At 42.2% G+C, this 15,327-nt stretch overlaps 1 protein-coding gene across 3 annotated transcripts in view; it reads left to right on the forward strand.

Annotated features, from left to right (window-relative positions):
- The first annotated feature begins 3,660 nt into the window (after positions 1-3,660).
- The window catches only part of LOC121571459 (protein PRRC2A), a 46,076-nt gene continuing 34,409 nt past the window's right edge, over positions 3,661-15,327 (forward strand). For 2 of the 3 annotated variants that reach the window (XM_041882924.2, XM_041882926.2), the window contains exons 1-2: positions 3,661-3,977; positions 7,462-7,613. In XM_041882924.2, coding sequence (XP_041738858.1) covers positions 7,499-7,613 — 115 coding nt within the window. In that variant the 5' untranslated portion in view covers positions 3,661-3,977; positions 7,462-7,498. The remainder of the gene's footprint in view (positions 3,978-7,461; positions 7,614-15,327) is intronic. The other variant, XM_041882925.2, reaches the window with a different exon arrangement.

Genomic DNA, 15,327 nt, shown 5'->3' on the forward strand with positions numbered 1-15,327 from the left:
CTGTAATCCTTGTTAACCCACGACTGCGTGGTCACGCACGACCACAACACCATCATTATGTTTTCTGACGACACAACGGTGGTAGGCCTGATCACCGATGACGATGAGACCGCCTATAGAGAGAAGGTCAGTGACCTGGCAGTGTGGTGCCAGGACAACAACCTCTCCCTCAATGTCAGCAAGACAAAGGAGCTGATCATGCACTACAGGAAATGGACTGCCGAGCGGATCGAGAGCTTCAAGTTCCTCGAGGTCCACATCACTAAGGAATTAACATGGTCCACACACACCAACACAGTCGTGAAGAAGGCACGACAACGCCACTTCCCCCTCAGAAGGCTGAAAGGATTTGGCATGGGCCTTCAGATCCTCAAAAAGTTCTACAGCTGCACCATTGAGAGCATCTTGACTGGCTGCATCACCGCTTGGTATGGCAACTGCTTGGCATCGGTCTGCAAGGCGCTACAGAGGGTAGTGCGTACGGCCCAGTACATCACTGGGGCCGATTTCCCTGCCATCCAGGACCTCTATACCAGGCAGTGTCAGAGGAAGGCCCTAAAAATTGTCACCCAAGTCATAGACTGTTCTCTCTGCTACCGCACAGCAAGCGGTACCGATGCACCAAGTCTGGAACCAACAGGACCCTGAACAGCTTCTACCCCCAAGCCATAAGACTACTAAATAGTTAACCACATAGCTACCCAAACTATCTGCATTGACCCATTTGACTCATCACATACACTGCTGCTACTGTTATCTATCCTGTTGCCTAGTCACTTTACACCTACCTATATGTACTGTACATATCTACCTCAATTACCATGTACCCCTGCACATCGACTCGGTACTGGTACCCCATGTATATAGCCAAGTTATCGTTACTCATTGTGTATTTATTCCTGGTGTTATTATTTTTCTATATTTTTCTCTCTGCATTGTTGAATGGGCCCGTAAGTAAACATTTCACTGTTAATCTACATCTGTTGTTTATGAAGTATGTGACAAATACAATTTGATTTGATTAATAAATGCATTTCTATAGCTTCCAAAATGTTTTTTACAATGGCGAGGGAGTGAGAAGATGGAGGCGTGGTGGCTTCAACAAAGCGCACCCTAATATAATCTAGTTTATATATAAAACATTGGTAGTACCTCACTGCGAAAATGGCTGAACTGATTTTTAAGCTTGACATCTTACAATGACCCTAGCGATCGGGGCGTTCATTTTATTAATTTTTTATAACACACAGACAGGCGAAGAAACTTCAAATGTATTTTCCAATGTATTTTCCTATTGGAAACAAGTGAGATAAATCAAGGACGCATATGGAGGATGCATTCAAGGTAATGACACATTAAATGTGGATGGAAAAGAAATGTATTGCATTACGATGAGGGTGTACCCTTTCCATGCATACAAAATGTTTGCACTTTTGGTGACTTGATCAAAATTGCATATGACCAGTGGTGGAAAAAGTACCAAATTGTCATACATGAGTAAAAGTAAAGATACCTTAATAGAAAATGACTCAAGTAAAAGTGAAAGTCACCCAGTAAAATAATACTTGAGTAAAAGGATATGCTTTGAAATATACTTAAGTATCAAAAGTAAATGTAATTGCTAAAATATACTTAAGTATCAAAAGTAAAAGTATAAATCATTTCACTTTCCGTATATTAAGCAAACCAGACACCACGATTTTCTTGCTTTTTAAATTTACGGATAGCCAGGGGCACACTCCAACACTGACATAATTTACAATCGAAGCATTTATGTTTAGTAAGTCTGCCAGATCAGAGGCAGTAGGGATGACCAGGGATGTTCTCTTGATAAGTGTGTGAATTGGATCATTTTCATGCCTGCTAAGCATTCAAAATGTAACGACAACTTTTGGGTGTCAAGGAAAATGTATGGAGTAAAAAGTACATTATTTTCTTTAGGAATGTAGCGGAGTAAAAGTAAAAGATGTCAAAAATATCAATAGTAAAGTAAAGATAAAAAGAACTACTTAAGTAGTACTTTAATGTATTTTTACTTATGTTCTTTACACCACTGACCATAGCTCTTTTTCAGGAGACTGAAAAGATTTGGCATGGGTCCTCAGATCCTCAAAAGATTATACAGCTGCACCATCGAGAGCATCCTGACTGGTTGCATCACCGCCTGGTATGGCAACTGCCTGGCCTCCGACCGCAAGGCACTACAGAGGGTAGTGCGTACGGCCCAGTACATCACTGGGGCCAAGCTTCCTGCCATCCAGGACCTCTATACCAGGCGGTGTCAGAGGAAGGCCCTCAAAATTGTCAAAGACTCCAGCCACTAGTCATAGACTGTTCTCTCTGCTACCGCACGGCAAGTGGTACCGGAGTGCCAAGTCTAGGTCCAAAAGACTTCTCAACAGCTTCTACCCCCAAACCATAAGACTCCTGAACAGCTAATCATGGCTACCTGGACCCCCCACCCCCCACCCCATCTTTTTACGCTGCTGCTACTCTGTTAATTATTTATGCATAGTCACTTTAACTCTACCCACATGTACATATTACTTCAACTAGCCCCGCACATTGACTCTGCACCGGTACCCCCCTGTATATATAGCCTCCCTACTGTTATTTTATTTGACTTCTGCTCTTTTTTTCTCAACACTTTTTTGTTGTTGTTTTATTTTACTTTTTTATTAAAAATAAATGCACTGTTGGTTAGTAAGTAAGTAAGCATTTCACTGTAATGTCTGCACCTGTTGTATTCGGCGCATGTGGCCAATAAAATTTGATTTGATTTGATTTATGGCCTCTGACCGAAATTGACAGAGTGGGTACCACTTAAGCTCTGCTCAGAGTTTAACAGGTTGAACCCCTGGTCTAAAAAGCATGTTTTAAAACCATAACAAAACACTCCAAACCAACTCATATTACATCAATCAACAATAAGTTTGGAGTGTTTTGGAGCGTTTTCTAACATGCTTTAGACACATTTTCATAATGCATTTTAATCAATGGAAATGTGACAACCAATTTTCTCTGTAATGAAACAACATATTTAAAAAACAGTTTGGGGGATCAACTACAAGCACAGAAAGAGTGAAAATAAGGCACCATGTAAAAATGAACTTCTCCTTTAATTCTATGGTCATGCATGAGAGATGATCAAGAGGGATAAACTATTGAATTGCATTATAGTGTGAATGAAAAACACACAATTGATTTTTTTTTGGTGTTGATAAATAGCAGCCAGACAGTGTGACAAGATAAACAGTGCGTTCAAAACAACTGGGAACTCGAGAAAATATGAGGTCAAATCATGACGTCAGTGATCTTCAAGGAGGAAAGTCGGAGCTCTAGAGGTCCGAGTTCCTGAGTTGGAAATCCGAGTTGGATGACCGTTCAAATCGATTTTTCCCAGTCGGAGCACGTTTTTCCCGAGTTCCCAGTTGTTTTGAATGCATTGTCGGAATTTTGAGATTTCAGAATTCTGAGTTCCCAGTTGTTTTGAACACGGCAACAGTAGACTGTTCACTGATGGAAGTGCTGCAAAATACATTACGTAAATGTTTCCACGACATGACAATGTAGGATACAGGGCGTGATTTAAATCCATGCAAATTAGGAATAATCCCATTATGTTAATTTAACCCCGCCCTCTTTGCGTGCCCTCCACCCCCCTCTTCACTACGGTCTGTAGTAGCCGTTGACGGCTCTTGTAGTGACGGAGCAATTCTCCTGTAATATTTTTTCTTTTGTTTTGTGGAAAAAGAAAAAGGAGTACAAGTAAGCCGCTTTACACACTTCAATCTCCAGTATCCCCGCTCTGGTTTTATAATATAAATCAATAACATAAATCAATTTGTAGTTGGAGCTAGCGAGCTAGGGACAGGGTAAACGTTACTTGCTAGCACCAGCGTGAGCAATAAGCTAGTGAGCTAACGTGATTACATTATTCTGCCGTACAACCTCGAGACAAGTCGGGACAAGACCAGGTTAGTAGTTACATCTTGTATTTCCTGATGTAAAAAAATATTATCTAGCTATATTATAGTGGATATGTAACGATGGCAACCGCAAGAGATGTGTGCTAATGAGGCGTCGGCTAACAGTCACTCGCTAGCGAGAATAGTGTTGGTTAGCTAGCTACGCCATTGGCTCAATTGCTGGCTGGTTTGGTTCATAACAGGACGAGTTGTAGGGAGACATATTATAGATGGCTAGGTTACTAATTTCGATACATCTCGGTTCGATAGTTATAAAATAATCTGGTTGCACAACAGCCAAGTGTATTTTCACAACGTGGGTGAATGTTCAATGTTTCAACGCAAGTAACGTTAGCTAACTAACTAGCTTCATTGCTCACCGGTTTGTTCTAAAGCAGATGGGCCTACCCGCACCGCCATTTTGTTTTGTTATCTTAATAAAATAATTTGACAAATCGCCTAGTTCCTAGTATTTGTACTGTATACAATCCTTATCGAATTAAAACTGAGTTATGATTGACTTACCCACTGTGATTCAAGGAGGAATGCAACTAAGTTCATTTCACAAACTGGATATGCATTACGAAACATCGCAGTCCCCCTCCCAATGTGAATATGGAGGCCGCATTAACTACCTAACTAGCTGTTCAGAGCTAACGTTGGCCACAGTCAATTCGATGTGTTAACAATCATTTTTGTTGAAGCGTATTCTTGGGCTGTGTGTTGGTTTGACCATTGCCTTTGAGTGTACTGTATTAGCTGTTATGATTCTGATGATGACAGGCTGTGTATGGCTGGTTCTGAACTCCTTTCTATGTTAGAAGGCCCTTTCCTGGTGTATTGTAGCGATGGCTTCCTTAGCTGCCCTGTTAATCCCCGCATAACATGCAGTTTGCCGGCCATCCCACGACCTAATTTTCTAATCTCATCGGGCTATTGAGGCACACAAGGTTTACTGCTATTCGGCAGTTTTTGGGACAATAGTATGACTTACAAGTGTATTTAAGTCAGTAAGGCAAACTTCACTTCATACAAACGTGCATTGAAAAAACCTTGATTTATCATGTGGTGTAGTTAGTGGTGGGTGCCTGCCTGTCTATAATATTGTTGCAGTCTTTTAAATGTGTCCAAGTTATCTTGTCAGTTGCTCTTGTGGTTTGCAGTGCACTATTGAATTGGCCATCTAACATGACAATGTTTATGCTGTTTACTTGCCATGGATCATAATTGTGTCAAGGCTTGTCACTGCTCCTCCTCGCTTGATATAACTACATGAACTCACAATATAGTGATGCTGCCCATTTTCTGTCAAGATTGTCAAGAGCTCAACATTTCAGTTAAATATATGTGTATATACACACACATAGGACTGGGAATTGCCAGGGACCTCACAATACTTAGGTACCGATATGTATTGCGATTCTCAAGATTCTATATGTATTGCAATTCGATACTGTGATTTTATTGCATTTCGATGTTCCAAACATATTGCTCACCATATGTATTCTGCAGAGGGAGGAGAGAGCCATGAGAAAACAAGTTTTGATTAGTCGTGGATATAAATGTGCTGAAATAAATTGGCTCCCTATTTTAAAAAAAGATGGAGAACACGAATACTGGAGATTTGGTGCAGGTACAGCCAACTAGCGCAAAAATATTGTCAAAACGATACGATATATTGTAAAAAAAAAAAAAAAAAAAAGATATCCTGATATTGTATAGATTTTACTGTATTTATTTTTTATTTTCCCCATCACTAATATAAAATATGCCATTTAGCAGACGTTTGTTTCAAAATCGACTATCAGTCATGCAAGCATACATTTTTTGTGTACGAGTGGTCCTGGAAATTCAACCCACCATCCTGGCATTGCAAGTGCCATGCTCTACCAACTGAGCTACAGAGGACCCCAGTTAAGCATCTGTTCATTTGATATTCATCAACTCATTGTGCAGTTGGCAATTTACCTCCATCTTGTAAAATGACATTGAGGGCAACATTTTCCTCAAACAAGATGGCACTGCCTACAAAGACAGATATTTATTTTGTAATGTTTGATGGGGTTTATACAGAACAAAACTATAAACGCAATATGTAAGTTGTTGGTCCCATGTTTAATGAGCTGAAATAAAAGATCCCTGACATTTTCCATGCGGCTTTTCTCTCTCAATTTTTGTGCACAAAGTTGTTTACATCCCTGTTAGTGAGCATTTCTCCTTTGTCAAGATAATTCATCCACCTGACAGGTGTGGCATATCAATAAACTGATTAAACAGCATGATCATTACACAGGGGCACCTTGTGGTGGGGGACAATAAAAGGCCACTCCAAAATGTGCCACAGTTTTGAGGGAGTGTGCAATTGGCATGCTGACTGCAGGAATGTCAACCAGCACTGTTGCCAGATAATTTAATGTTAATTTCTCTACCATAAGCCGCCTCAACGTCATTTAAGATAATTTTGTAGTATGTCCAACTGGGGGGGGGGGGTTGCGCTGAGGAATATTTATCTCATTTCATTTTAGTCATTTAGCAGACGCTCTTATCCAGAGCGACTTACAGTTAGTGCATACATTATTCTTTTTTTCATACCCCCCCGTGGGAAACGAACCCACAACCCTGGCGTTGCAAACACCATGCTCTACCAACTGAGCTACATCCCTGCCGGCCATTCCCTCCCCTACCCTAGACGACTCTAGGTCAATTGTGCGCCACCCCATGGGTCTCCTGGTCGCAGCCGGCTACGACAGAGCCTGGATTCGAACCAGGATCTCTAGTGGCACAGCTAGTGCCTTAGACCACTGCGCCACTCGGGAGTATCTCTGTAATAAAGCCATTTTGTGGGAAAAAACGAATTCTGATAGGCTGGGCCTGGCTCCCCAGTGGGTGGGTGGGCCTCATGTGAAATCCATAGATTAGGACCTAATTTATTTATTTCAATTGACTGATTTCCTCCTATGAACTGTAACTCAGTAAAATCTTTGAAAGTTTTGAGTGTTGCGTTTTATATTTTTGTTCAGTATACATACACATAACAATTCTCTAGCTGTAACCAAATCTTTGAATTGGACAGATGTCAACCTAGTGGTGAGCAGTAAAATGGGCTCAACCCTGGTGTTGCCATGGAGTTAACCCCTCTCAAGGCAGACCTAGAAGAACTGAACATCATTTATAATGCATCACCATGGCAACTGTACCATGGATTGCATTATTCTCTCCTTACAGTATTTCCTGTGTTGACGTGTTCATGGCAATGTACTAGCTCTGCTCACACACACAGGTCTCTGTAATGCAATTGCCCTGTCCTGAGCACTGTCCTCCCCCTCTGTCTGCACTACAAACTTTGTCACGCACACACTGCAAACAAAATACTGGATATCTGGACTGGTTTTGTTTAGATACCCGTGTGAACTCAACACCACATTTACCTTCACGTACAGTGCTGCATACATGGTGTCAAATGTCTCCATCTCTTTCTCTCTCTCTCTTCCAGTCTCAGGGCTCACCATACTCAATGAGCGGACAGCGCAATGTCAGAGCGCTCTGGGCAAACTGCAAAGGGGAAGGATGGCAAATCGAAGTATGCATCTCTCAACCTGTTTGATACCTACAAAGGAAAGAGCCTTGAAGCACAAAAGCCTGTTGGTGAGTTTCTCGTTTCCATTGTCCAAGTATTGTGTGTGTGGATAGTGCAAAGCCTCCCTTTTTAAAAGTATAGCAATGTCAGGTGTTGACGTGAGGTGATCGGATCATCGTGTTCTGATCATAGTTGATTGGATTTGTTGATACAAGTTATAATAAACAAGTCATATTATGCAATAATTTTGTCAACATAAGATCTATGGGACGACTTGGTTGTGTATGCACATCATGCACAAACTCCTGAGTGGCGCAGTGGTCTAAGGCACTGCATCGCAGTGCTAACTGTGCCACTAGAGATCCTGGTTCGAATCCAGGCTCTGTCGCAGCCGGCCGCGACCGGGAGACTCATGGGCGGCGCACAATTGACCCAGCGTCATCCAGGGTAGGGGAGGGAATGGCCGGCAGGGATGTAGCTCAGTTGATAGAGCATGGCGTTTGCAACGCCAGGGTTGTGGGTTCGATTCCCACAGGGGGCCAGTATAAAAAAAAAATGTATTCACTAACTGTAAGTCGCTCTGGATAAGAGCGTCTGCTAAATGACTTAAATGTAAAAATGTAGTCCACATTTTAGCACGTTGCATCAAATACATGCTTCACGAGAACTGGAGTTACTCATGTAAATCCTGTGTTGGCTTTGGCCCCATTACATATGAATGCCTACATAATTTTTCCCCCTTGATCACTTAAACTGATTCAAAGAAAACGGATTCTTGAGACATCTGTGGCATTGTGTTGTGTGACAACTGCACATTTTAGTGGCCTTTTATTGTTCCCAGCACAAGGTGCACCTGTGTAATGATCATGCTGTTTAACCCTAAGGTCGATGTCCACGCCCCTTGGAAATCGAATTAGCATAATGTAAAAAATCCCATAAATATCCATCCGTTTAAGCTAGAGATATATTTTTTGTGTTGGATGCGTAACAATCCTCCACAACCGCCTATTAAAAATTTTATGGCAGTATATATATGGAGACAGTTTAGTGCCAAAAATAAGGGGTTAAATACATCAACAACAATAAAAAGTTTCTCATATATAGGACAGACACTTCAGAACAAATTTCTGTTTGATTTGTTTTGGGACTATCTGTTATTCCATGTAGTGAATCTGTTATTCAGTGCATTTGTATGGGCTAATAGCAGTTGGCCCAAAACATTTCTTTCATCAAATAATTGTTATATTTTGTTATACTTCAAGGGGTCTTAAAATTCAAAATCAAATAGTAAAATGATCCTTGGTATCACCTTAAAACAATTCCATATAAAGTGCATACGGAACGCATTCAGACCCCTTTACTTTTTTCACATTATGTTACGTTCCAGCCTTATTCTAAAATGTATTAAATTGTTTTTTCCCCCTCATCAATCTACACACAATACCTCATAATGGGAAAGCAAAAACAGTTATTTCGATTTTTTAGCAAATTTATTAAAAAAAAAACAACAACATTACATTTACATAAGTATTCAGACCCTTTACTCAGTACTTTGTTGAAGCACCTTTGCAGCGATTACAGCCTAGAGTCTTCTTGGGTATGACGCTAGAAGCTTGGCACACCTGTATTTGGGGAGTTTCTCCCATTCTTCTCTGCAGATCCTCTCAAGCTCTGTCAGGTTGGATGGGGAGCGTCGGTGCACAGCTATTATCAGGTCTCTCCAGAGATGTTCGATTGGGTTCAAGTCCGGGCTCTGGCTGGGTCACTCAAGGACATTCAGAGACTTGTCCTGAAGCCACTCCTGCGTTATCTTGGCAGTGTGCTTAGGGTCGTTGTCCTGTTGGAAGGTGACCCTTCGCCCCAGTCTGAGGTCTGGAGCAGGTTTTCATCAAGGATCTCTCTGTACTTTGCGCCGTTCATCTATCCCTCGATCCTGTCTCCCAGTCCCTGCCGCTGAAAAACATCCCCACAGCATGATGCTGCCACCACCATGCTTCACCGTAGGGATGGTGCCAGGTTTCCTCTAGACGTGACGCTTGGCATTCAGGCCAAAGAGTTCAATCTTGGTTTCATCAGACCAGATAATCTTATTTCTCATGGTCTGAGAGTCCTTTAGGTTCCTTTTGGCAAACTCCAAGCGGCTGTCATGTGCATTTTACTGAAGAGTGGCTTCCGTCTGGCCACTCTACCATAAAGGCCTGATTTGGTGAAGTGCTGCAGAGATGGTTGTCCTTCTGGAAGGTTCTCCCATCTCCACAGAGGAACTCTGGAGCTCTGTCAGAGTGACCATCGGGTTCTTGGTTACCTCCCTGACCAAGGCCCTTCTCCCCCGATTGCTCAATTTGGCCAGGCTCTAGGAAAAGTCTTAAGAATGATGGAAGGCCACTGTGTGCTTTTGGTAACCTTCACCAGATCTGTGCCTCAACACAATCATGTCTCAGAGCTCTACGGACAATTCCTTCGACCTCATGGCTTGGGACCTTTATATAGACAGGTGTGCCTTTCCAAATAATGTTCAATCAATTGAATTTACCACAGGTGGACTCCAATCAAGTTGTAGAAACATCAAGGATGATCAATGAAAGCAGGATGCACCTGAGCTCAATTTCGAGTCTCATAGCAAAGGGTCTGAATACTTATGTAAATAAGGTATTTCTGTTTGTTTTATTATTATACATTTGCCAAAATTTTCTAACAACCTCTTTTCGCTTTGTCATTATGGAGTATTGTGTGTAGATTGAGGAACATTTTGTATTTAATCAATTTTCTAATAAGGCTGTAATGTTACAAAATGTGGAAAAGTCAAGGGGTCTGAATACTTTCCGAATGCACTGTAGCTTAGTAGAACCCCTCCCCCGGCTTAGACTCTTATGGGTTAATCAGTTTCTTGATATGCCACACCTGTCAGGTGGATGGATTATCTTGGCAAAGGAGAAATGCTCACTAACAGGGATGTAAACCAATTTTGTGCGTATGAAACATTTTCGGGATCTTTTTTTTCAGCTCATGAAACATGGGATCAACACTTGTTGCGTTTATATTTTTGTTTAGGGGTTTCTGTTATATAGTTAACAGTGATAAATTCAATTCAATATGTGTTGTATTGAGTAAAAGTGTGAATATCAGTAACCGTTTTTTGTGTAGCACATGCGCATAATGTTTAGAAAACGGGAACAAGGCCACTGAATTGTTCCCTTGTGGTATCGCGATGCTACTCGGGATCGTGATACTTGGCCTGGTATTGTATCGTTAGTAAAATGTTGATATCGTGACAACATTAATGTGTTGTGCAATTTTTATGAAACCAGATGAGACACTTAGCCTATAGCTGTGTCCTCAGCTGGAATCTGCTGCCCTGTTGCACTGAAACATACCAAGCATTCAGAGTGTTATACATGACTGTGTCATTAAAAGACAGAACTCCAATACATGGTGAGAAGCCATATTGCATGGCATTGTTTTGCCTTAATATAATAAATAAATAATAATATGCCATTTAGCAGACGCTTTTATCCAAAGCGACTTACAGTCATGCGTGCATACATTTTTGTGTATGGGTGGTCCCGGGGATCGAACCCACTACCTTGGCGTTACAAGCGCCATGCTCTACCAGCTGAGCTACAGAGGACCACCCATACACAAAAAAAATCGATACACAAAAAAATCGATACACAAAAAAATTGGGCAGTCGATTGCACTGATTGCTAAAAGGTGTCTCTAGAATGATTTCATCATTTGATGAGTCTGAGGAAAAGGTTAACATTAGTTAACGGAATATTCCAAAATTCCTCCCTGAAAAGCAAAATTAGAGTGAATGGGAAGCGAGTGACTAACCTTGTATCAACTGTGGTCGCTGGGTGCAGGCCCCGTGGTCTAGGCATATGCAAACTAAATTATAATGTAAAAAATGTTTTGTGTCACACACCTGTGCAGTGAAATTTGGTATTTTACAGGGTCAGCCAAAGTAGTACGGCACCCTTGGAGCAAATTAGGGTTAAGTGCCTTGCTCAAGGGCATATCGACAGATTTTTCACCTTGTCGGCTCGGGTATTTTAACCAGCGACCTTTGGGTTACTGGCCCAACACTGTAACCACTAGGCTACCTGCCGCCTTAACAGGGTTTAATTCCCGTGTCCTCCTTTCCCACTTAGCTCTCCCTCCTCCTAATACGCTACTTGACCAATAGTATGTGGACACCTGAACATCTCATTCCAAAGTCATGGGCATTAATATGGAGTTGGTCCCCCCTTTGCTGCTATAACATCCTCCACTCTTCTGGGAAGCCTTTCCACTAGATGTGGGAAAATTGCTGCTGGGACTTGCTTCCATTCAGCCACGAGTATTAGTGAGGTCGGGCACTGATGTTGGGTGATTAGGCCTGGCTCGCAGTCTACATTCCAATTCATCCCAAAGGTGTTCGATGGGGTTGAGGTCAGGGCTCTGTGCAGGCCAGTCAAGTTCTTCCACACCGATCTCGACAAACCATTTCTGTATGGACCTTGCGTTGTGCACGGGGGCACTGTCATGCTGAAACAGCAAAGGGCCTTCCCTAAACTGTTGCCACAAAGTTGGAAGCACAGAATTGTCTAGAATCTCATTGTATGCTGTAGCGTTAAGATTTCCTTTCACTGGAACTAAGGAGCCTAGCCCAAAACATGAAAAACAGCCCCAGACCATTATTCCTCCTCCACCAAACTTTACAGTTGGCACTATGTATTCAGGCAGGTAGCGTTCTCCTGGCATCCGCCAAACCCAGATTTGTCCGTCGGTCTGCCAGATGGTGAAGCGTGATTCATCACTCCAGAGAAAGCATTTCCACTGCTCCAGAGTCCAATGGCGGCGAGCTTTACACCACTCCAGATGACGCTTGGCATTGTGCATAATATGCCATTTAGCAGACGCTTTTATCCAAAGCGACTTACAGTCATGTGTGGATACATTTTTACGTATGGGTGGTCCCGGGGATCGAACCCACTACCCTGGCGTTACAAGCGCCATGCTCTACCAATTGAGCTACAGAGGACCACGGTGATCTTAGGCTGCTCGGCCAACTAAACCCATTTTATGAAGCTCAAGACGAACAGTTCTTGTGCTGGCGGTGCTTCCAGAGGCAGTTTGGAACTTGGTAGTGAGTGGTGCAACCGAGGACAGACGATTTTTACGCGCTTCAGTACTCGGCGGTCCCGTTCTGTGAGCTTGTGTGGCTTACCACTTCGCTGCTGAGCCGTTGTTGCTCCTAGACATTTCCACTTCACAATAACAGCACTTACAGTTGACCGGGGCAACTCTAGCAGGGCAGAAATTTGACGAACTGACTTGTTGGAAAGGTGCCATCCTATGATGGTGCCACGTTGAAAGTCACTGAGCTCTTCAGTAAGGCCATTCTACTGCCAATGTTTGGCAATGGAGATTGCATGGCTGTGTGCTCAATTTTATACACCTGTCAGCAACGGGTGTGGCTGAAATAGCCGATTCCACTAATTTGAAGGGGTCTCCACATACTTTTGTACATACAGTGCATTCGGAAAGTATTTAGACCCCTTATTCTAAAATGGAGTATAACAAAATCCTCTTCGATCTACACACAATACCCCATAATGACAAAGTGTAAACAGTTTGTTAGACATTTTCAGATGTATTTAAAATAAAAAATTAAATACCTTATTTACATAAGTATTCAGACCTTTTGCTACTTGAAATTAAGCTCAGGTGCATCCTGTTTCCATTGATCATCCTTGAGATGTTTCTACAACTTGATTGGAGTCCACCTGTTGACATGATTGTGTTGAGGCACAGATCTGCGGAAGGGTAGCAAAACATTTCTGCAGCTTTGAAGGTCCCCAAGAACACAGTGGCTTCCATCTTAAATTGAAGAAGTTTGGAATCACCAAAGCTGTGTTCGAATACCCATACTAACATACTGTATACTACATACTATATACTATTAGTTGATTTTAGTATACCGTAAACGAACGGTATCCTTTCAGTTGAGCATACTAGCACTTCGCCTGTCTACCGGAAGTTGATGCTGTTGCTATGCAACCTCTTGCTAGCTTGTTAGCATAACAAATTACTAGCTAGACATCTTACAATTTTGGGTGTGTTCGTAAATTCAATCTGGAGTACCAAAGTGCACTCATCTAAAGGACTCTGACCATGAGAACCAAGATTCTCTGGTCTGATGAAACCAAGATTAAACTCTTTGGCCTGAATGCCAAGCGTAATGTCTGGAGGAAACCTGGCAACATCCCTACGGTGAAGCATGGTGGTGGCAGCATCATTCTGTGTGGATGTTTTCCTGCGGCAGGGACTGGGAGACTAGTCAGGATTGAGGGAAAGATGACCGGAGCAAAGTACAGAAAGATCCTTGATGAAAACCTGCTCCAGAGCACTCAGGACATCAGACTGGGGTGAAGGTTCACCTTCCAACAGGACAACAACCCTAAGCACACAGCCAAGACAACGCAGGAGGGGCTTCGGGACAAGTCTCTGGATGTCCTTGAGTGGCCCAGCCAGAGCCCGGACTTGAGAGGATTTGCAGAGAAGAATGGTTGAAACTCCCCAAATACAGGTGTGCCAAGCTTGTAGCGTCATACCCAAGAAGACTCGAGGCTGTACATGCTGCCAAAGATGCTAAAACAAAGTACTGAGTAAAGCGTCTGAATACTTATGTAAATGTGATATTTCAGTATTTTTTAAAAATTATTATACATTTGCAAATTAATATTTGGTAGACTCACTTTTTACAGAGGGTGCCCCATGTAAAATGGCGGATGCCTTTCCAACGTTGCTTGAGCACAATACTTTTTTTCTACTGGCCTCGAGCAAATAAAAACGAAAATCTTCTATGCAGTTGAAGGCAACTGTTGTAACGCGTTTGCTACATATTAGGGATGGGCACGGTTATTTGAATATCCGAATGGACGTTAGTATTCTATTACTTGGGAGAGTATTCACAATTATTTTTTTGACATTGCTACATAGCCTACAAGAATAACCCATTACATTTGACATTTTAATACGTTTTATGACAGTTTTTGTGAATGCGCCCCATAAAAAAGACTCACTGGTAGCCTACACGTGTAGCTTAATGTCAATGTCGGTAAATCAAAGCAGCGCTACAGTCAAAGGCTCCATGTGTAGCAAGTGAAGTGGGAGATTTCTAATCAATGCAAAATGGAATTAAAATTAGGGAATTAAGTTGGTTAAGTGAGGAGTAGGCTAGTGTTTCATATGAATGAAGTTGTTGTAGACATTGGACGGGGAGTGCAACAAAATATCCTCAATTAGCCTCGCTACTTTAGCTAGCTAGCTGGCTAACTTGGCTAGCTAGCTAGCTTCTTTACAACAATTTGATGCAGTCAAGACAGGCACTACCAGATGGTATGATAGACAAACTTGTTGCTGCCATAGGTTTTCTAACTAGCGTTAGTCGGTTTTGTTACTTTCTCTCTCCCTCCATGTATAGACTGTCACACACACCAGCCCTTGCTCCTCTCTCGCCCCTCCCCCACATTCTGCTGAGTTGCGCGAGCAAGTCTCCATTAGAAGTTTCTATCCAAAAAAATTCCCTTTAAAACACATGTATTCCAACTATCCGGATATCTGAAAAAATATTGAGACGACATTCAAATACCGAAATCATTTCAAATGCCCATCCCTATTAATTAGAACCCAGCATATGTAAACTCTTGTTGTAACGCAATTCTCTGCAGTTCTTGCGGCATCTTTATCGAATGCGTACATATTGTGTCGGCGATCACCACTGTCGTTCTCATGCCC

Source organism: Coregonus clupeaformis, chromosome 8, assembly GCF_020615455.1.
Source record: "Coregonus clupeaformis isolate EN_2021a chromosome 8, ASM2061545v1, whole genome shotgun sequence".
In the NCBI taxonomy this organism is placed as follows: domain Eukaryota; kingdom Metazoa; phylum Chordata; class Actinopteri; order Salmoniformes; family Salmonidae; genus Coregonus; species Coregonus clupeaformis.